The 22,845-nt window shown below is 41.0% G+C and overlaps 1 protein-coding gene across 3 annotated transcripts in view; it reads right to left on the bottom strand.

Annotated features, from left to right (window-relative positions):
* The window catches only part of ANKRD44 (ankyrin repeat domain 44), a 326,135-nt gene that overhangs the window by 32,390 nt on the left and 270,900 nt on the right, over positions 1–22,845 (bottom strand). For all 3 annotated transcript variants that reach the window (XM_032637664.1, XM_032637666.1, XM_032637665.1), the window contains exon 17: positions 4,101–4,172. In XM_032637664.1, coding sequence (XP_032493555.1) covers positions 4,101–4,172 — 72 coding nt within the window. The remainder of the gene's footprint in view (positions 1–4,100; positions 4,173–22,845) is intronic.

Raw genomic sequence — 22,845 nt, 5'->3', positions numbered from 1 at the left:
TAAAGAGAAAATCCAGGGCAAAGAGAAACATATTCAGGAAGGAAGGTGATGTAGACAGATCAGCACTGTCCAGGACAGCAGAGTCACATCAAAGGGCACTTAACTTAGGCGCTGACTTAAGAACTTAACTCCTGTAAAAGACCCCTGCAGTTTCTCCTTTAATTCTCACAACAAAAAATAAACCCGTTTGCATGTGTTAAAGAGGCTTAACATTAAAATAAAATGGAGTGAACCCTACTGAAGGAAAGCATCAGAATTCCAATCGATATTTTCTTCTATATCAGGCACTTAAAAATTCAAAGACAGGATGGTTGAAAGGCCAGATTTATATATAGAATTCCCTTTGTTTCTTCCATTCGTCAAGCCTGCAGCTATTGAATTTTAGTATCCAAAAGCATTACGATATGGAGTTGAAGACATAAAACTACGTATACTATACTTCCAGGGCAATTTAAGGGAAATAATAAAGGTAAATTTGCTAATACAAGAATTTTCACTTACCTTCACACTTTAGGGCTTAACCCTAGAAACAAACTACCACATAATATGGAATTCTACTCTGTGGTTAAATGCATGATTCTGTCTTTAGGCAGTTATGTGGTTCTTAGAGTCTATAAGAAAGTATAAAATAAAGCTTTAAACTCTCTGAAAGAGACTCAGGTAGTCAGGAAAGAAGACCTTTCTCATATCAGCAGTGCATGATGAACACTGTCTTATTTTTCTTTCTATTCCCAACCTAAATCAGGTGTTTAGTGGATAATTCCACAAATAATTTCTAAAATATCTCCAGGAAGAAGTAATCACACAAAAGAGCAAATATGCTGGTTCAAAAAGCATGTAGCATTTTGGCTTTCGATAGACAACCCAGTTTAAGCCTTCACTAGAGGTGGCAATCAAACATTTCGAATTTGTTTTACAAAAGACTTTAAAAATCTCATTAAGTAACTTAAATACTTCTTAAACATAATTAATTTCTTTGAACTTTTTAGATTGGAACTGAGGGCAGCAAGGAGAAAGAATTTGGGATCTCAACAGAATCCATGAAACAATGGGTCCATCTGGAAATCTCGACAGCTGGAGCCTTTCATTTGCATAGCCGTGTTTCTTGATTTAATTTTTTTCAAGTGGATGAAATGCTTATGAAATTCACTGGGCAGATAACCCTGGAGACTTGACTCATTCAACCAGGAAATAGTAACTCAAGTCCGGTCAGGTTTCTTGGGGTAGTCAAGGTTTGGGGGCATCTGGTTCTCTTTCACTGTAGAATCTTCCACGGAAGAAATAATGTGCCTTGGGTTTTAATCAAGTTAATTGCTACAGGGGGCCCTGGGGAGGGCGATGGGCATACTTGCGGGGTTCTTGGAGCAAATAATAATTTCTTTAAAACGTATTAGCTTTTAGAGGGAAAACATAAAATAGTTTTAGAATTGACCCACGGCTATCACCCTGGTCAAAGTTATCACCATCATCGCTTGCCTGGTTGTCTAGTTTCTGCTTTGTTCCCTGACAATTTAAACTCAATGCAGACGTTAAAGGGATCCTTCTAAGATAAAAGTCGTATCACATCATCTGTCTCCTCAAAACCCTCCAAACGGTTTCCTCTTTTGCTCAGTGAAGAAGTCAAAGATCCCCCTGGAGTCTGTGGCCCTCCCCCGCCTCCCTGCCACCTCTACAACACTCGGACCCCTACCACCCTCCCTGCATCACTGTGCTCCAGCCATGGTGGCCTTGCTGTTCTGGGAACATGCCAAGTGTGCTCTCACCCTGGGAACCCTGCACTTCTGCCCAGAGCATTCTTCTGTCCGAGACCAAATGGTTAGCTCGTCGCATCCCCGGTCAAACGTGAGGTGCTATGTTGTGGGAAACAGCGCCCAGTCCGCCACCTCGATGCTCTCTGTCTCACTGCTCCCATTTGCAGCAGCACTTCTGACCACCTGCCACGTTGTATATTTACTTGTCTATTGTCTCTCCTGGACTGCACACTCTACAAGGACAGTGGCTGGGTTTTGTTTGTTGCCATCTCTCCAGCTCCCGAAACAGTGTTTGGTACACACACAGTCAGTATATGTCAAAGGAAAGAATGATAGTGATGTGACTAATAGCGAGGATGATAGTGCCAGGTGCTGTTCTAACTGCTTTACATGCATTAACCCAGGTCATCCCCCCAGTGGCCCTATGACAGAGGTACTGCTATTCTCCCCGTATTATGAGTGGGAAAACTGAGACACAAGAGGTTAGGTACTTGGCCAAGATCATACAAAAAAACAATTAAATAAATTAACAAATTGGAAAGGGTTTGGGGATCCTTAACTGACTCACTCCTTTGAATTTACAGATGGGAAAACCATGTCCAGGCGAGTTGCTAATGAGAAGACTGGTGGCTAGGATCCCCTAGGTGTAGAACTACCAAAGCCCAACTCTCTCCAATGATATTGTACCACCCTGTCTTTACAGGACTGGGAACCCACAACACTTAGCAGAGCACCTGGCACCCAGTAAGCACTCAACAATAATTTTTGAAAGAAAAAAAAAAAAAGAATGAGAGATGATAGAATTTTTTGGAAGCTAGGAAAGTCTCTTCTCATATTACCATTAGGCTTAGCAATGCAATCAACCCCACCTTCATAGGGCATGAGAATTCTACCTGAGATAACCTTTCCAATAGGTCTCTCCCAGCTTTGGGGTAACTTCTCCAGGCACAGCAGATGGCTGGGCAGAGATTCTAGGGTCAACCTTTAGAGCAACCTGTACTAAGAGCCAACTGGTATGAAATTTTATACATGTAAATATCCCACCCTCCATCCACCTTTTCTACTCTAAGCCCATGTCTGGAAGAAAGACGAATGGACATTTTAGCCTGATTTCACTGGACTCAGTGTGTGCGTGTGTCCGTGTGTATAGTCGCTGCGTTGGTAGATGTGGCAGAGGGTGGTGAGTGGGATATTATCAGGTGTGCTGGTGAGTGTGTGGGGAGACTGGCAAAGAAGCGAGGGCTCCATGAGTGTGATCGGTTCATCCCAATCCTTGTGGGATGGCCTCATCCCTTCTTACCTTGCCTGACTGCTTAAGTAGGCCATCAGTAAAACACTCCTCTCTGCTCTCCAAATTCTCCACCTCAATTTTTCATCAGAAGGAAACTGAATAAGTGCTTATGTGTGCGTGAAATGTCATAACCATTAAGCACAGAGACCCAGCATCCTACTCTTCCCAACATCCAGTCTCTGGGTGCATCCAAACACCTTCTTGATGGCCCTGGACCGAGGCCTCACAGCTCAGCAGAGCCCTGCGTAGGTGAGCTGGCTGTTGCCAGTCTGAGAGGTCCCTAGGGAACAGCTGCTGCTGATCGACGGTTAGCAAGACCTTAACTGACTTACAGCGGTAGTGAGCTTCCCAGCTCAGTCACCCTCAGAGAGAGTTTGGGGATCCTCACTCTGAGCTACTGCATTTCTCTTCAATGACTGGGATGTGGAAAGGAAGCTTTACTGGTGGCAGAAAAATTCCTGCTCCCCTCCCTCCCAGATCTCACCCAGTACAAGAATCAGCCCTTGATACCTCCTCTGAGACCCCGATTCCAAGCCCAGGCAGAAGCAGCAGAGTTGCAATTATGCATATTTTCATCTTGCTCTCCCAAGTCTGTATTTAAATATCTCAAGTTTTTAATTGTGGCATTCGATTATCTGTTAAGTTCAGTACTTGCTGTCTATACTTAAATCTCTAAAACCAAAATAAAACATTTCCTCAGTTTACTGATTTAACTACTAGATAATAATAATTTAGAGACTTAAAATTTATAACAATCATTATTCTTAAGGGCACTGTGATATGGCTTCATGCACGTTGTCTCTTTTCCTGTATCCTCACTTCACAGATGGGGAAATCGAGGCTCAGCCGGGGTAAGTCATGTGTCTGAGGTCACCAGTGAGAAGCTGGGATTGGAATTTGAGACATGCTTTCTCACCGCAGCCTCAGCCTTCACCCATGTACTGTTTCCATTATAAGTTATTATGCAGTGCTGTGCTTTCCTTTTAAGAGCAGCCTAGTTTTAGGAACACTTCGGTTCTTTTTGTAACGGGGGAAGCTGCCCACAGCATCTCACTTACAGCTAGGTGGAGCGGACTCTTGGTAGCACCAGCCTCTGACTCTTCAAAAACACTGTTGTTTCTTTCCAAAAGCTGTGGAGACACAAAGAAAACAACAGTACGTGAGTGCAATCTGCAGAAGGAATCCTACTTTATGGATACAAATGTTGACATAAATGAGAAAGGAGGCTTCAGAAACTTAAGAAATCATGCAACTTCTCAGAAACATAAGAAATCTGATATAGCATATCTAAAACAAATATGCTAACTGAATATTTCAACTTCTAGGTTATCTTAGCATTTGTTATTCAAAAGAAAGCTTTCATACTTGAAAAGGTGCTCAGCTTCACCAATCTAGGCAAATAATTCATGTTAAATCCACTTCCCACCCAGCAGATCGTCACAACGAGAAAATTACAATACCCAGGGTCTATTCCATTATCAAACACACATTTATGGAGATAGCGTTGCAAAAGACTTAGGAAGCTCTTGTTCTCATGGAGCTTACATTCTAGAGCAGGAAAACACAGACAAACAAATAAACAACATACACATAAGAAGATATCTGGTAGTGAAATATGCTGTAATGAAAGTAAAGTAGGGTGATGTGAAATGGAGTGACTGGGAAGTTACTCTACAGCTGATGGCCAGAGGAGGCCTCTCCAAGCAAGGAGATGACAGTTCAAGTGAGACCTGAATAAGAAGAAGAGTGACATCAAGTCAAAATGTGGCAGGAGAGCATTCTGGGAGCAGGAAGGAGTCAGGGCAAATGCATCAAGTGGGGATGAACACGGTGAGTTCAAGGAATGGAACAGATAGCGTGACTAGGGTATGATGTTGGTGAGGGTGTCAGGCAAAAGACATTTCATTGACCCTTGTTGGGAGAACAAATTGTTAAAACCTTCCCGGGCAATTTTGTGCATATCTTTGACCCTAGGAATTAATCCCCAGTAAATAATTAGACAAGCGCACAATGACACATGTATAAAGAAATATACTCATTCAACAAACACTTGATGAATGACTACCAATGTGCCCAGATACTGTTCCATGCACCGATTCGATAATAAAAAATATATTCAAAAATCAATTTTTTCATGGGGGGCAGGGCAGGCAACAGAAAAAAGAAGTTATATAATTAATTAGAAGGCCGTAGGTGCGATGGAGAAAGATAAAACAGAGAAGGAGGGTTCGGAAGGCTGGAGGAGAGGTCCATTTGTAACTTTAAATACAGAGACCAGGAAAGGCCTTACTGAGCAGGTGATGGCTGAACAACGTCTGAGGGCGATGAGAGAGCCTTGTGGATATCTGGAGGAAGAGCATTCCAAGCAGAGGGGCCAGCAATTGCCGAGTCCTTTAGCGACAGAGATGCTTAAGATCATCAGTGAGACTGGAGCAAGGTGATCAAGGATGAGAATGACAGGAAAGGAAATCAGAAAGATGGTGGCACTGTGGGTGGTAGTATCACAAGGAGCCTTCTGGGTTGTTGTAAAAACTCTGTGACTTCTATCCTGAGTGAGATAGAATTTCACTGGTGTGCTTTGAGCAGAAGGGTGACATGTTCTAACTTTTAGACTCTAGGGAGGGCACAGAGACCACTGAAGAGCTGGGGCAAAAGTCCAAGAGAGAAATAATGGTGGCTTGGACCAGCAGGGAGCAAGTGGGGACGGAGAAAAGTGTTGGACTGTGGATATTTTTGGAGGCAGAGTCAACAGGATTTGCTGATGGATTGAATGTGAATGTGAGAGAGAAGTAAAGGATGACACTCAGGATTTTGTTGTAAGCAACCTGAAAGATGGAGGTTCCACAAACTGAAATGGAGAAGTGAGTGGAATATATGTAGCGGGAAAAAGCAGAAGTTCGATTTTGGAAATGTTAGGTTTGAGATGTTTTTAAAGCATCAAAAGTACATGTTAGGGCTTCCCTGGTGGCGCAGTGGTTGAGAGTCTGCCTGCCGATGCAGGGGACGTGGGTTCGTGCCCTGGTCCGGGAAGACCCCACATGCCGCGGAGCGGCTAGGCCCGTGAGCCATGGCCGCTGAGTCTGCGCGTCCGGAGCCTGTGCTCCGCAACGGGAGAGGCCGCGGCAGTGAGAGGCCCGCGTACCTCAAAAAAATAAAAAAAAGTACATGTTAATCGGCAGCTGTAGGATACACGGGTGTGGACTTCAGGGTATTTAAAGCCATAAGGCTGGATGAGATGAGCCAGGGAGTACACAGAGGAGGGAGACTGGATCCTGGGCACGCAACATTAAGAGCTAGAGAGATGAGAAGGAACCAGCAGGGAGATGCAGATTGAGCAGGTGAGCTAGAAAGAACATCAGGAGAGCAGGACGTTCTGAAACCAAGTGAAGGAAGAGTTTTAAGGAGAGAATGCATAGCCGTGTCAAAAGTCCTGACAGGTCAAATAAAATGGGGCCAGAGAATTGCCCATTGGGTTTAGGAGCATGGAGGCTATTAGTGACTCTGCTAAGAGCAGTTTATCAAGACACTGTTTATATGGGAAAAAAACCCAACCAACAGAAATTGAATAAAGAGCAATAGGGATGGAGTAAATAAATTGTAGTGGTATATGTCACGACTTCTGATAAGCTCTTCCCCTTTATGTTGCTGTTAAGTTCTTCTCTGTATAGTGATGCATCCAAAAGGGACAAAAACCCAACACCCAAAGCCTTGATGTGTGGTGAATATGGCAGTATTCAATGTCCACTCCAGCCTCCTGACTGATGGGATTGGGCTGCCCCTTACTGCAGAGACTAGACAGCTCTAAACTACATTTCCTAGACTCCCCTGAACTAGGGTTTCAGATCTGATTTAGGTTCTGCCAACTGGATGCAGTCTGAAATTTTAGAGGCAGAAGTGAGCAGACGGCATCTGATTTCTGATGGTGTGCAGAGTCATGGAGACTTTAGCTTGTCTTTTAGCTAAAGGTAGAGAAGCAAGACAGGGATACAAGCATCCGTTTTTGGCAGTGTGAATTAAGCAGATGCTGTGTGGCTCTAGGGCCAATAGCAGTGGCAGTGACAAGTCTGTCCCCGTACGTCAGCTGGGGTGGTGTGTCTATGGAGCAGCCATTCCAGGGCTGCTTTCTGAGTCCCCATCTCCCTGATCATGAGGAAGGGGCAGCCACCCTGGCAGTCCAAGTGCAGTTTAGGTTTATTTCTGGAGGATCAGCCTAGGGCACCCTCTTCTAGACCTCCCAACAATATTATAAACACCTTTTTTTTTTTTTTGCGGTACGTGGGCCTCTCACTGCTGTGGCCTCTCCCGTTGCGGAGCACAGGCTCCGGACATGCAGGCCCAGCGGCCATGGCTCACGGGCCCAGCCGCTCTGCGGCATGTGGCATCTTCCCGGACCGGGGCAGGAACCTGTGCCCCCTGCATCGGCAGGCCGACTCTCAACCCCTGCGCCACCAGAGAAGCCCTATAAACACCTATTTAAAAAAAAATCAAATCTTATTCTGCTTAAAACAGCTAGCATGGCTTCCGCTTCCTTCGAATGCACCCTGACTGATTCAAAAAGTAATACAGATTTATTTAAGTTTTCTTAATGGGGATGGTGAAGGGGAAATTACACCACTCAACACACTAGAAAGCAAAACTTCCTAACATGCTCTTTACCCATTTTTTTTCTCCCGGAAAGTCCCAAACTTGTCAAGTGGAAAAACACATTTTAAAGCCATATGTGTGGAATGATACCATTTCCATTTAAAAAGCTGTATTGATATGACTACACATGCAGAAAAAAAGACGAGAAATATATACCCTAAAATGTTTAACACAGTAACCTAAATGTGGGAATACAAATGATTTTCATTTTCTTCTTTATCTTTCCTGATTTTTTTGGCCATGAATGTGTATTGTTTTGGGTTTATTTTGTTTGTTTGTTTGCGGTACGCGGGCCTCTCACTGTTGTGGCCTCTCCTGTTGCGGAGCACAGGCTCCAGATGCGCAGGCTCAGTGGCCATGGCTCACGGTCTTAGCCGCTCCACGGCATGTGGGATCTTCCCGGACCAGGGCACGAACCCACGTCCCCTGCATCGGCAGGCGGACTCTCAACCACTGCGCCACCAGGGAAGCCCTGTGTATTGTTTTTGTAATAAAAACACTAAAGCTATTTCTGTTTGGAATAAAAGCCATTAACCTTCCTTTTCACTTAATAGAATGATGTACACAGACCCCTAGATAGGTCCAGAACTCCTTTCTAGTCAATGCATGTGAAACAAAATGTTTGCATTCTCTGGTAGATCAAGTAACAGTGTAAAATTTACCATCTAAAAGCACACAATTTCAAGTTTTCAAATAATACAATACAAATAATTATATCGGAAGTATGAGACATTTTATGTTTGTTTTCATTAGTGCGAGAATAGAATTTAGAACTTAAGCAATCTAGGATACATTAGAATAATGAGAGCAAATTTAATTTTAACTTCAAAACTAATAACTTTAAAACCATCTGCCATACATAGTTGAAATAAAAGTAGCTTCAACTGCTTGAAAAGGCTAGAAAACAGCTGTTCTTTGCTTTGTTTTGCAACATTATCACCTGCAAGAGTTCCTGGAATTGACAGTGCGTACCAACTCCAAATCCTGTCCTAGGATGAACTTTTAATCAAAGGAACACAGAATCATTTCCACCATTATCACAAACACCATGAACAGAGGCAAGAAGACAATGTACTGTTTACAGTCAAAAATTAGACATATTCCCAGAAGATTTATTGTGGAAGATTTTTCCACACGTGTACTTTGATCATTCTAATAGCATGTGATTTTTACTTCAGTCATTCACTACACGTTTGCTGAATGTCATCTCTGTCAAGGAGTCTGGGTTAGGCACCAGGATTCAACTGTGCAGCGAGCATATGTGGTCACTGACCTGAGAGAACTTAGACGCTAGTGGGGAGCCCACAGAAGTTAACGGGTAGTGAAAACAGTGAGGTAAGAGCTAGGATGCAAGATGCTATGGGAACATGAAGGAAGGAGTACCTGACATAACCCTGGGGGTCAGAGAAGACTCTTCTGTAAAGGAAGGCTTAGCCTGAGACCCAGATGGTAGGAATCTGTGAGGCAAAGAGAGAAGGGAATTTCTAGGCAGAAGGAAGAGCATGTGAGAACACAACAAATACGAAAAGCTTTAAGTTTAATACGACTAGATAGCATGTAGGGGTAAGGAAAGAATGAGGAGCAATTAGGCTGGAAACGTAAGCAGACGACAGATTAGGTATAGGGTGATCATATCATTATCGCCCAATTCAGGACATGTATGAAACTGACAATTGCGCCGGGATAACAGCTGTAAGCCAGGACATCAAATCAGGATAATTAGTGAGAGTCATCGCAGTGCTTTCAGCCGGGAAGAGGCATGATGACGATCAGATTCTTGGGTTTCGTGAAAATCTCTCTGTGCAGTGTGGAAAATGAGCTGCAGCGGTGCTGGGGGTGAGGACTGCAAGCCTAGAAGCAGGGAGATCAGTTAGGATATTTCAACTATGGGATTTCTAAATTATGAATTAAGTTGTTAAGAACAGACGGTGGCCTATACTACAGAAGAGGCAGAGGAAATGGAAGAAAGTGGGGATATTCAGGACTTTCATTCACTCCTTTATTCATTCATTCAATAGTTATTGAGTACTGTGCTAGGCACTGAGATTTCCAGTTCTAAAATGGTCCTTACCCACATGAACCTGAGAGCCTAGAAGGTGTAACAGACATCATTCATCGACTGAACAGTGGAGGAAGGGGAAAGTGTAGAGTCAAGGATGACACCCAATTTTCTTGCTTTGGTAACAGGGTGAATTGTGATGTCTTCTTTAAGATAAGAAACAAGAGAAGGCACAAGGTCAGGGGAGGGAAATTGTGTTGAGCTTTAGTCTGAAGTGCTGCTGGGACATTTAAGGGGACATGTCCACTGGACAGATGGATATAATGTTTGAAGCTTAGAAGAGCGATCTCGGCTGGAGTAATGGATTTGGGAATCAGCAGCAATGGCTGAGACAGGAAGCCCCCACTGTGGATGAGGCTGCCAGGGAGAATGTGTAGTGAGAGAGGACGTAAACCTCAGGAATCCCGGTATTTAGGGTTTGGAAGAGGAAGAGAGTCTGCAAAAGGGGTTGTGAGTAGGGGAGGGTACAGAGGGGTAGAAGGAAAACCAGGAGAGTGAGGTGATGGTGATGGTGATGGTGATGGTGATGGTGATGGTGATGGTGACTGGTGGCGGTGGAGGCTGTGATGACCATGATATGAAGGTGCTGGTGGTGATAAGTGATAATGATGAAGATTCTCACTGATGACAACCAAAGGTATTAAGCATTTACTATGAGCTGAGCATTCCATGGATCACCTCAATCTATCCTCAAGTAATCCATTAAGTAACTTGCTCAAGTTCACACAGCCTGGAAAATACAGATGAGGAAACTGAACCAGGTCTAATTCAAAACCCATGTTATCTACCCCACAAAACAATGTCTTCCTATCAACTGATAAGCTGAAACTTTTTCCTGATATTAAAAAAAAACAAAAAAACAAAAACCCAACAGGGATGAGGGTAGGAGACAAGAAGAGTTTTTGTGTGTGTGCGTGTGTGTGTGTGTTTTTAAAGTATGTGGGTCTTTTTTATGCCTCTAACTTCAACAATTCCCTTTGATCTTTGAGATTTTCCTTTGTTTCCTAGGAGTGCTAAGTAGTCATTTTAGTTACACAGCAGTCACAGGGGACCTTAATTGGAATCTAGCTCCTCTAATATGCCTCTTCCTTTAGCGATTCTTCTTTGTTAGTTAAGAAGGCAATGTGAAAAAAGTGGGGAGAAAAGCAATTTGTAAGTCATTCAAAATTGACGTTTATGTTTAGAATTTTCTTTCTAATTTAAAATTGATTCTAAACATGTAGAGTCCAAGGGATGATGCAGATACCCAGCACTGCTCAGAGACTCCACTCTGCACAAACGACTCAGGGGAAGAATATGGGGGCCGGAGGGAGACAGAGAGCTCCTACCATGACTCATTATACAAACTCGTACTTCAGCCTGTGGTCGCCAATATTACTGGAAAATAACATTGCTCTACAGAGATCACCAGCAACCTACCTTGTCAAAATCCGAAATAGAATGGCTCTTTTGAAACACAGTTACAGCTAAGAATACGTGCCAAACAAGCAGTATCATAAAAAGGCAATGAGTTCTGCACATAAAGCTTGCAGTTATAAATCAAAGAATATAATTTATACGTAACACTTACACAATCCATGCATTCACATGCTAGTTTTCACGTTGAATTACACTCATAAATCCAATGTACACGTCCAATATGTCACCATCAGTTTCTACTGGCTCAATAAAAAATTTGCACTCATTCCAAGGATCGACTTGGTCCTCTGCCTAAAAAATCTATTAAAATGGCTGCTTTAATAAAGCCTTTATCTGGACTACTTAATCTTATTCCTTGTTATCTCCAAACTCCCAGAATTGCTTCTTTTCTCATTTGATCAATCATTTATGAACCCTGTATGGAGAATCTAGCACTGCTTGACCTCTACCTCTTCTCCCACAGCGTCCTCCTACCACCTTGCGTTTGCCAAGACTCTCTTGGCTGAAAAAAAACAGAAGGTCTGAGATTCAAGCTACTCCCAACCCCCACTGACAAGTAAAGATGGGCATCTGAAGTGGGAATTGAGAGAAGAAAGCTAAGATGAGAGCAAGTAGGCTTTTCAACCATCTTATTCGTAAAACGTGAACTCTCTGATTCAGCTTGGGGTGGGGGGTGGCTGGGATGCTCTATAACTTTGGGGGGCCTGAGAAAACGATTGTATTTAAGATTATAACAATTGATAGGACATTTTCTGAATTTGGAAGGCAATACCACAGGACCGGAGGACTCACACAAAGAACACCTCAACGTCTTGGATTTTAAAACAGCAGAGATAATAGAAGGCCAAGTTTAAGCCTCTTTCTCTAAAAAGTGAATCTGTGATAACAAAATCAAGAATAAATATGAACTTGACCATAAGCCAATGGGCCGCTAGGTTAACAAAACAGTGATCTGATCCAAAATTGCAAGGAAACACACAAATATTACCCTTTAGCTGGGAACCCAAGCTTTGTAAGTAGTATAGCTTATGACTAGTTATTTGAAAATATGGCAGGAAAAAATCCAGGGATTTCAAGAGACCTTCAGCTGAACTAAACCAGTTTCTAAATGTGCTATTTAAGGAAGCAGAAACCAAGTATGGTTCGGAATATAAAAACAGAAAGGTGTAGCCAGTGGGTCTGTGAGGTAACCCTTGCTCTTGTCAGTGCTGGTTAGACTTGGACTACATAACTAGTTTCCACAGGTGAGGAGGGAGAAGAGGAGTTAGAAAACCAATCAGAAAATATCCATGGGGACCATGTCAACGAGGTGCTCTGAGGAAAGTTTTAAAAATGGACTTATTTATCTTTTAGCAGTGAGGACATTTATGAGTCTTCAAGTCAAAGGCCTGGAAGCAGACCAAGGTCCCTGGAAAGTTGGCACCTCTGTCAGAAATTCTATTTCACATTCCACTTGTCTGTGCTTGAGAATGAGATGCTGTTTAGGTAACCTCAAGGCCGATCCTGAGTCCACTGTGCTGTGACCTGACTCTGGCTCAGGCCAGAAGAGGGGGCTGAGTCTGCGGAAGTTTCAGACCACCCAGCCTATGTCAACGCTCCATTCAGAGGCTCCCAGGGGCACAGGATAGAGCTCGGGGGATCCCACAGGTCTTCCAGTCTCAGGCTTAATATAATGTTTCAGGCCATACTGGACCTCAGTGGATGCCAGGCCTTTGAGCCTAGCCCAAAATAAACTAGCTCCCTTCATGATGGCACTTCAGTAACAGCAGTGACTGTTTCTCAGGATTCTGTTCGCACCCCTTCACAGCTATTAGAGAAAGCCGTGTTGCTTGAAATTGTTAGTAACAACAATTACTGGAGACTCAGTGGTTCCTAGAAATGCATGAATCTAATCTAATTTCTGCCTTCTCCACTCAATTCCGTAAGTAAGGAACCATTAACTTTCTATACTTGTGTAAGTCAAGGTCTATGCAACTTCAAAAGGAGATAACACATTTGTGAGGAGGGCACTACTAGAAGCTTAGCTAGATTAAGTTTCCAACTCTTCTTGGGAGCTGGTTTTGATAACTCTGCTTATCTCCTCCCTCCAGTGTATATTCAGTTCCTGGTGATTTCCTTGCCAATTAAAAGGCAGAAGAGCCTGTAGTATGTGTAAGGAAGGCTAATGAAACCTGCTGTGAAGATAAAGGCAAAAGCAAGGTACAAAATGCGTGGTGTTCAAAAACTATCTTGCAAGAGCCTTAAAAATGTTCATGTACTTTGACCCATAAACCTACTTCAGACTCTATCCTGAGAAAGTTTTAAGCCCGAAGCCATCCAACAGTGAAACAGTATAAACAACCTAAATAGAAGAATGTCTAAGTTATGACTGATCCAATAGTTGAACATTATTTAGCTTAAAAAATGTTTACCAAGAGTTTTTAATAGCACTGGGAAAGGATCATGTCAGAACAGTTTATGGAAAAATAATCAATGCATAAAATTGCATATTTAATACTATCTCATGTATGTAAAAAATAAAATATGTGAGAAGGAGACTGGAAGGAAATATACCAAAAGAGTTAATAATAACTGCTTTGTAGTGGAGGGACTTTGGGTGTTTGATTTCTTTCCACTTTTCTACATATTCTAAACTTTCTACAACAAATATAGATTAATAAAGACTAACATAAATTTCTATTTAAAAGTGAGATGGTTGAGTCCAAGGTCCCTTTAGCATCCTACCCAGTCAAAATTTAGGCAGGGGGAGGTCAATGTTTTCATGACCATGAGTGGTATATCTTTATTAAATCAATAACACCATTCTGGCTAGTATTACTATTGGTTGAGTACATTCCTTCATGGCCCTTAAACTGGAAATTCCTTAGGGGCAGGGACTACCTATATCTTGTAGGAGGTATTCAATACTGTTTATTGAATTTAATTTAAATCTGATAAGTGAATGAGAGAGCACTAGTGGAATTAATTACAGGGTGATAACACATTTGCTGCCTTGACACTGCAGAACTATCAAAAACATTACTGGGATCTTATATTTTGGATGGATTTTTCCCTTTAGAAAAACAATGTGAATACCATATGCATTGCTACATTTAATAAATCGACCAACCAGCAAAACAAATAAACAAACCTGACCTTTCATAGAACATGGTCTTGTAACTGAAAAATGCTCTAGGCTAAGTGTGTCTTTCTAAACCAGGATGTCAGTTTGCTGTTGCCAGGTAGTGGGAGAACTCATCCTGAGGTGACACTCTGGCCTTCTGTCATAAGGAAGTAAAGAAGACTAATGTCAAATTAAATTTTGATACGATTGATGTACCAATACTATGAAGAAGGTAAGATACTAGTAAAAGAATTCGAAACACATTTTCTGGTTGTAAATACCTAAATCAGTCCAGAGAAAGCCAGATAATACGTTTTTGAAATAATGAAACAGTAGAATTCTTTTCATCTTGCCATGAGTGAGCCTTCTAGATAAGGAAGAGCATTAAAATTAACTCATAAGAAATATCACTCTCTAGGGAAAAGATAACCATGGTTCCTGAAAACACAAGGACTTATCCAAGGTTGAAGCCAAAACTGATTATGGAGAGAACAAGGGTTTTAACCCACTGAAGGAGTTGCAAAGAAGCGCTGCAGAAGCTATCGCAAATGTGAAAAAAATCATCAAAGTGCTCCCTATTATTTTCGAGGTTCCCTGGCAGCTTTGGATTTAAATGATTTAACTAATGCTCAGAATTCCTAAATTCACTTTTTCCTAAGCAGGATAAAAATATGAAATGACTCTATCTGGGTTAAACAGAATCAGAAGGCATAATTCACCATAATAAAGAAATTATTCTCTTTGGTTCCACAGTTTTCTATAACCGAATTTGGTTTCATTCTTTTGTGTGGGCAGTGAGCCAAAAGAGGGAAGGAATGCTGATGGCTTTGAGACAGGATAGAAAAGAGAGATAGCTGAAAAGGGTCCTTAAGAAAATCTCTGAGGGAATAGGCTGCAGTCACCAGCAAATTCCAGAAGCAGGAATCTCAGATAAAGTGTGCGCCTAGGTTGCTGATACCAGCAAAGTATGCCCTGGGGGTACCCTTAATATATCCACTAGGGATGTGATAGTGAGTATGGCAAGACCTCTTGGATCTAGCAATAATTACTGCAAGGAATTTTCTGTACAACAAAAAACTTGGCCTATTCCCTTGATATTCATAGTAAAAGAATTAGCCTAGACCATGCCTACAACCTCCTGAATTTTGCAGAATAATTCAAAAGTTAAGTTCACCCTTCTATATCAGCAGTGAGTTCAACACATTGGTACATTCAATTCGATTGGTGTGTTCAGTCAGAGTCACCTGACTCTTCTCTTTTGGATCCTGGCATTTTACACGTGTGTTGTGGTGATGCTGGGATATGTGTGTGTGAGTAAAGGGGCACAGGGGAGGAAGATAAAAGCAAATAGTCTGTGCTAATCAACCACAACCACACGTGGATAACATGAGTTTAAGGAAAAAGAATAAGAGGGTTAAATATCAAGAGGTACTAGACAAGATTCCCTATTGTTCAGAAAAATGATCCAAAACTTGTAAATAAGGCAAAGAGGCTAGTTCCATGTCCTTTTTTTTTTTGCGGTACGCGGGCCTCTCACTGTTGTGGCCTCTCCCGTTGCTGAGCACAGGCTCCGGACGCGCAGGCTCAGCGGCCATGGCTCACGGGCCTAGCCGCTCCACGGCATGTGGGATCTTCCCAGACCAGGGCACGAACCCGTGTCCCCTGCATTGGCAGGCGGACTCTCAACCACTGTGCCACCAGGGAAGCCCCCATGTCCTTTTAAGAATCATACTGAGGCACTGTTTTAACAGGTCCACCCAAGGATTAATTTTTAGTAAAATGTTAATTAAGGGCGCAGTCTCTGTGAAGTTACATGTTAACTTGTAGATCTGTTTCCTGCAGAAATACACATTATTTCTATGTGGTAGAAAAGATAACTCTAGAAATTATAGCTTATTGCTGTTTTGGATGGTAACAAGTTTTGTATCTTACCTAGCAATCATACTCTAATATTATTTTATTAAAGTCTCTATAAATGCTCTGTTCCTCAAATGATCCCTGAATAAACTTTAGCGTCTTAGTGGTTCCATCATTACTTAATGAGATTTTAATAAAAATCTTTAACACATGTTCTTTTTCTCCTTTTATGAGAGTCTCATTTTAAATTTTTTGAGAAGTATACTTTGACACCACCCATCGGCTCCAATCTTAATACAAGACCTCAAAAGTCTTAATATCCTTTGGAAATGCCTATAACAATCTCCCCCGTCAATGTCGTTCCACAATGGACTCTCCATGGGAACACTGAGAGAACTTGAAAAGATGCCTTCCTCTCCTTCCAAAGAAACTTGTGCAGATACAGGGCAGACAGAGCTATGCTGTCCCACGATCAGAAAATCAGTCCCACTGAATTTCCAATGAACCCTTCTCAGGCTCTGAGACTGAGGAATCATGGGCTCCCCTCCGCTCTTCAAGTGTCTACTTTATCCAGAGAATCATGGTAGTGGCCAGGAGCTCTTCATTTGGGCTGAAGGCCTTATGGACCGCATTTGCTCATTTTTATCCCAGGAACAGACTGGAGTTGCCATATACCAACACCGCCCTCTTCTCACGCCCCCAGTCTAAGAGAGGAGGCATAGCCTTGGAGGGCTATGTCCCTTCAGCATACTTTGGGGGTCTCACAGTGGACCACCTCTTCTCTCTCTCTGGCCTCCTTCCTGACTTAGAATCCTCAGCAGAACTGCAGGGAGCCTCACCCCCGGGGCAGATGCCTGTAAGACATAAACCTCAGATCACCTACTACCCAAGAGGCAGACTCCTCTCTCCTCCTCCATCTCACCTCTCTTTAAAAATAAATCTCTCTGCAGAAGAAAATGAAATTCACAATAAAGCACAGATCATTTAGGACTGAAAGCAAGAGCACATTAATTTCATTTAAGCAAAATAAGATAATTCAAAGAATTGTTTCTCTCAAAGCTCATAAAATTTCATTTCATTAAATCCTGTTTTCATTTATGTAAGATGACTGTTCTGCCATGCTTATTTTATTGGTATGGGAATTACAGAAATATAAGAAAATTATGGTTTTAGATTTACAGAAGGTATAACATACACAAAAATCGCAACAGAGTTCTATTTTCTTTAGTATAATGAAATTGTGATGCTCCTCAGCCTGATTTTGTGTGTGTCAGCTTAAAAAACGGTTTCTTCTGTGGGTCTTTCCGCTGTGGACCCCACCTTAGCCACACACTCTACCCTTAATTGAAGGGGTCGCCGGGGGCAGCTTGTAGGCTGGCATTTTGGCAAATCTAGCCTTCCTGGATTCTCCTTCTATGAGGTGTTAGGCCATCTACCCATCTGAGTCTGACTCCTGTTATCTTGTCCTTTGGCTATTATTGGACAGGAGATATTGACCCTTCCTTCCAGAGCAGCCAACGTTCTTGGAAGAGAAGGAAAGACCCTGTCCTTAGGGCTTAATTCCTGTTCCCTTCAATTTCATCCTCCCATTCCACAGTTTCCCCCTCCACTACAACAAGGAAAACCAAAACCCCTTTCCTGCCTCCAGGGCACATATGTAAATAACCACCATTCTCTTGGGGAACATATGAACCTTGCTTCCCATCCACCACCACAATACAAAATATAACTTGCCATCAAAACCCAGAGAGCCCATGGATAACTCATGAATTTTAATGAGTTTTAAAATCAGGTCCTAAACTATTTTGTCTGCCTTTTACTTTCACAGACCCAGCAATTCTAAAAATTAGTCATGTTCAGCTGATGGCAAGAATGAAGCATCTTTAGCAAACGGCTAAAACACGCTAAAATTTGTGAATTTGAGCCACCAGGATACAAAGAGAGCCATTTCATCAATTTGGGAGTGTCTATGCCTCCTTTCCCGTCTGTTGTCTTTTCTTTCTAGCTGTTAATTAGCAATTTGAACAGAAGGTGTGAGAGGTGGGGTATTTAATTAAGTAAAGTACATGACTATGGTCCTCACAGTTCTAAGAGGGACCATTCTCACTGCTTGCTGTTACCCTCAATAAAGGGATTAAGAAGACAGGTGAAACTATTGATTAAAATTAAGTTTTTGTATCACCCATGCACTTAGCCTAGTACCTCATCCCTATTAATGAAAGAAAACCTTAGAATGTTGTGTAACTTTATGTCACTCAAATGAACAATTTAAAAGAAATCTATACTCTTGTAAAGCTTTTTCCTTGTTGCTCCCAATTATCTATCAGAATGACTTTGCTGTGGTTTTAACAAGGCTTTATTAAAAAAAACTACTTCATATGCATTCTTTAAAAACTATGGAAAACTCTAATTTGGATGCAGTCCTGTTTTAACTTTTTTTTTAATTTGGAGCTTCAAACACGTCAGTGTACAGCTGAAAGGCAGCTGAAAAAAATTCAGAGTTCCATTTAAGAAAATAGGCACTGACGCTGTTAGCTCTGCACAGTTTAACCTAACTTCATTTGCTGTACAAGAGCACAGGTGTCAAATTTAGACCCTTCTGTTTTTCCCTTTGAGGACATACACTGTACCATGGATTCTTTAGAGTATGGATGAGTTAGGAACACATTTGAAATAAAAGCGGTAGTTTCACTTCTGATTACCACGTTCATAAATTAGATTGCTGAAAGTTAGATCAGAATGATCTATTCACAAAATCTAGCAGCAAATATAAAAGTGGTTGTAATAGAAGTGTTTTCAGTTTTTGACTTTTTTTCTTTTAAAGTCAAGGGATCAGTGATCGAAAGACTAAAATCAAGAAAGCATATCTTAAAAGAATAAAATCACATCTTGCAGGACATTTTCTTTTTTGTTTACCCACTATACCCTTTGGAGTTTTAATGACTAATACAAATGGCAATTGAACATAACTGCATAAAAATTTGGGAGAGACCTCTGTGTTACCACAGTAAAAAGGTGCTTTGTGTTTTTTTTTTTCCAGAATTTCTCTTACATACCAAATTGCTCTGAAATTATCTGAATGGTTGATAAACATGGTGAGTGCTAAATTGCAGACCAATTCCTGTAGCTTCTGGTTGCATGTTCCAGTTTTAAAGTCTGGCCCATAATGAATGTTTTCCTCAGGAGGGTGCTTTACATTTATTTATGATGATCAATTTTTAAGTATATGCCTGAAAAGTATGTGACATGATCCTGATAAATGCCCAAACATGCCAAAGCACAGACTGAGATTTCACCTGGTCCTAAAATATTAAAGTAAGCCATCAATTCATAAATAGCTTATGCAGATTCCTAGCTCTGCCATAAAAGAGGTATAAGAAGGAAGTTTTAGGTCTAAGCAAAAAAATTTAAATATACCTTAATTTTAGCGTTTATTTGCTGAAACAGCTTTGAAAAAAGTTTCTGAGTTGGTGCTCAGGGAGAGTGCTGGATTGGAAAGATTAACTCAAAAGTATTCAAATTAAATATTAAGGCTAGATTTTATTAAAATGCCAAAAGAATTATCAAATTATCTAATAATTTCACAAATAGTCGCACAGCTTGAACCATCACTTGGATTTGTTTCCTTTCTTCCTTTTTTTTTCTTTTCTGCTCTTCCACTTAGGCAATAGGAAGTCAGAGCAACTCTATCAGTGGGGCTGTAAGCTTGTGCTATGTTGCTTTCACAGCCATCTTCTCTTTATTCTGCTGAACGTACAGGAGCTCTTCTTTTTATGCTTCTACATGCTGATGATTCTGTCTTCATTTTACTTTCCTTCCTCAATTGCAGTAAAGAAGTTGTACTGTTGTGCTTTCTCTGCTACATTAATGAGGTTAGGTTACTGCAATCTACAATGCTCTGAAGGTATTTTCTTTTTAACAGGATCCATCCCTTAACAACAGGGACTTAAAATCCTCCTCCGTAACTCTGAGATAATCCCACCTGCAGCGTGGTGTTTATCTCCACCCCTGTGTTCACTTTCCCTGGCAGGTAGCCTAAAAGCATCCTCAGGAGGAGGAAGGGTGAGAGAAGGAGTTGGAAGTTCAGGTCTTTGTTATTCTTCCTCTGTCTAGAGACAGGCTTCTAGATACCACTGGTCACTCGGATGAGCTTAATTTTCCTTTAAAGTCAACTTTTAAGTTTTGAAATTTTTTTCCATTGGCTTTTTAAATTTTTTATTTATTTTTAAATGTTTGGCTGCGTTGGGTCTTCGTTGCTACGCACGGGCTTTCTCTAGTTGTGGCGAGTGGGGGCTACTCTTTGGGGCGGTGCATAGGCTTCTCATTGCAGTGGCTTTTCTTGTTGTGGAGCACAGGCTCTAGGTGCGTAGGCTTCAGTAGTTGTGGCACACGGGCTCAGTAGTTGTGGCCCACGGGCTTCGTTGCTCTGAGGCATGTGGGATCTTCCCAGACCAGGGCTTGAACCCGTGTCCCCTGCATTGGCAGGCTGATTCTTAACCACTGTGCCAACAAGGAAACCCTCCATTGACTTTTAAAATATAAATTTTAAAGAAGAGGTACTCAGGAAGGCATGCATTATTTAACATGGTGCCTGACTCTAGAACAGTATCTTGCCCAGAGGAGGTATTCAATAAATTTGTTTCAATGCACGAATTTAAAAAATGAAAGAACTGTAAACTAATCTTTAAAATGTAAGTCAAAAAGCCACACACACACACACACACACACACACACAACAAAAAACCCCAAAATGTGGTCCCTAAAAACTGTAATGGCAACAGCCAGAGATAACCAGATAAATTTTGGTATGTGCCCTCTTAGCCATATAACAGCTCATAAACACACATAAATCATGATGTATGTATTATTTTATAACTTCCCTTTTTGTGCTATTTTAACATGTAGTGAATATATTTGCACACATTAAATATTCTTTTGCAATGTCATTTTAATGACTACACAGCATTCAGTAAATCAGTAAAATAATCTCTCAATAATTTACCTTTCTCCCCTATTTTTGAACTTTAAGGTTGTCCCCTTCTTGGTATTATTATTATTATTATTAACAGGTAATGAACATTTGTGTGGCTGAATCTTTATGGATGTTCGTGATGGTTTCCTGATGATAAACTGCATGAAGCAGAATATTTAAGGTTTTGATTCATAATTGGCAAAATCTTTCTGGTAATTTAAATCAACTTTTGGTGTAGCTTGAGGTACAGTGCCTGCAGCTTTGCTGGGTCTTAGTTCATCATTTCCAATACTATTTACCCCTATCTCTGATTTTATATTTTCAAGGCTCATCAAAGCAGCCATTCACCAAGGAGCCAGTTACTGAACCCTCAGAGAGGGCAGGAAACTTGTATCTCTTTCATTAAAAACAGCTCCATGGGTACTTCCAGCTGTTCTTTCATGCCCAGCTGGAGTAGTGTACATGTCTTTCAATTCTTTTTCTCGTAGCAATTCTAAAATGAATCTTGTACTCTTACAACTTTTCTAATCTTGACTGTGTTCATCCTTAATAAGTAAAATGTGAATTTATTCATGTTTAAACTAAAACAAACATAACCTGATATTTTCCACTCACTTAATAAAAATAAATTTCAACTTGCAAGAAAAGAATAAAAAGGTAGCCTTTCTTTCAAAATAACAGAATTTATGGCTATCTATGAATAACTGTCTCTAGAAGACTATTAAAATTTTCTTTAAACATTCATCTCCAGTTGGCAAAATATTTAGAATTGCTATTTTAAGATGATAACCAAAATGCAATCCTCTCAAACATGACTGGACACATAATAATATGGCACCTAACTGGCTACTCGCATTTAAAATTTAGCCTTAACTATTCTTAGAAAATATACACATTGGGCTCAGAGTGGTCACCTGAGTAATTAAATGGCTTGTTCATTTTATTAATAACCACTATAAATTAATGAAAAAAGGATTTCTTATCTTATAGGACTAGTGCCACAATGTTTCTAGTAATGACAGAGATACTCAGTGTGCTTTAGAAGAACTTAGTAGAGAAGGACTTGAAACCTTTTCCAAAAAGTAGAGGGTAGGGTAAGAGGGTAAGAGGTAAGAATTTAAGAGTGATTTCAGTGAATTTTTTGAATGCCTATGACAAAAGCCCTCTGGAACTAAAAATATCTGCCTTCAAGAGAGAAAAATAAACACTCATGCACAATTGCTTTGTTGAAATACTTCTAGCTACTCCTTTAAGAACTTAAATCTTAAACCTTACTTTTAGCTCTATGAGTAAGTATTTTACATGGACTTCCTGTAAGTTATGAAATAATTTATCGTCTACATCGTGCTTTTCTTAATTAATTAATTAATTTGCGTCAGGTCTTAGTTACGGTATGTGGGATCTTCATTGCTGCGTGTGGGACCTTTTCAGTGGTGGCATGTGGGCTCTTAGTTGTGGCATGCAGGATCTAGTTCCCTGACCAAGGGTGGAACCCGGGCCCCTACATTGGGAGCACAAAGTCTTAACTGCTTGACCACCAGGGAAGTCCCTACATTGTGCTTTTCTAAATAGATCTATTTTCATGTATCCAATCAATAGAGATCTTTCATCTTCTAAAAATTTAGGTGCAAAGGATTTTTCCATAATCTTTACAAGTTCACAGGACACTACTATGAAGGATAGCTGGATCTTCCAAATATGTGCATGACAGCAAGCAATCCTTGTTTTACCCTCCATAACATCCATAGA

The sequence above is a fragment of the Phocoena sinus genome, chromosome 7, assembly GCF_008692025.1.
Source record: "Phocoena sinus isolate mPhoSin1 chromosome 7, mPhoSin1.pri, whole genome shotgun sequence".
Lineage (NCBI taxonomy): Eukaryota > Metazoa > Chordata > Mammalia > Artiodactyla > Phocoenidae > Phocoena > Phocoena sinus.
This window is presented reverse-complemented; position numbering and strand designations above follow the sequence as displayed.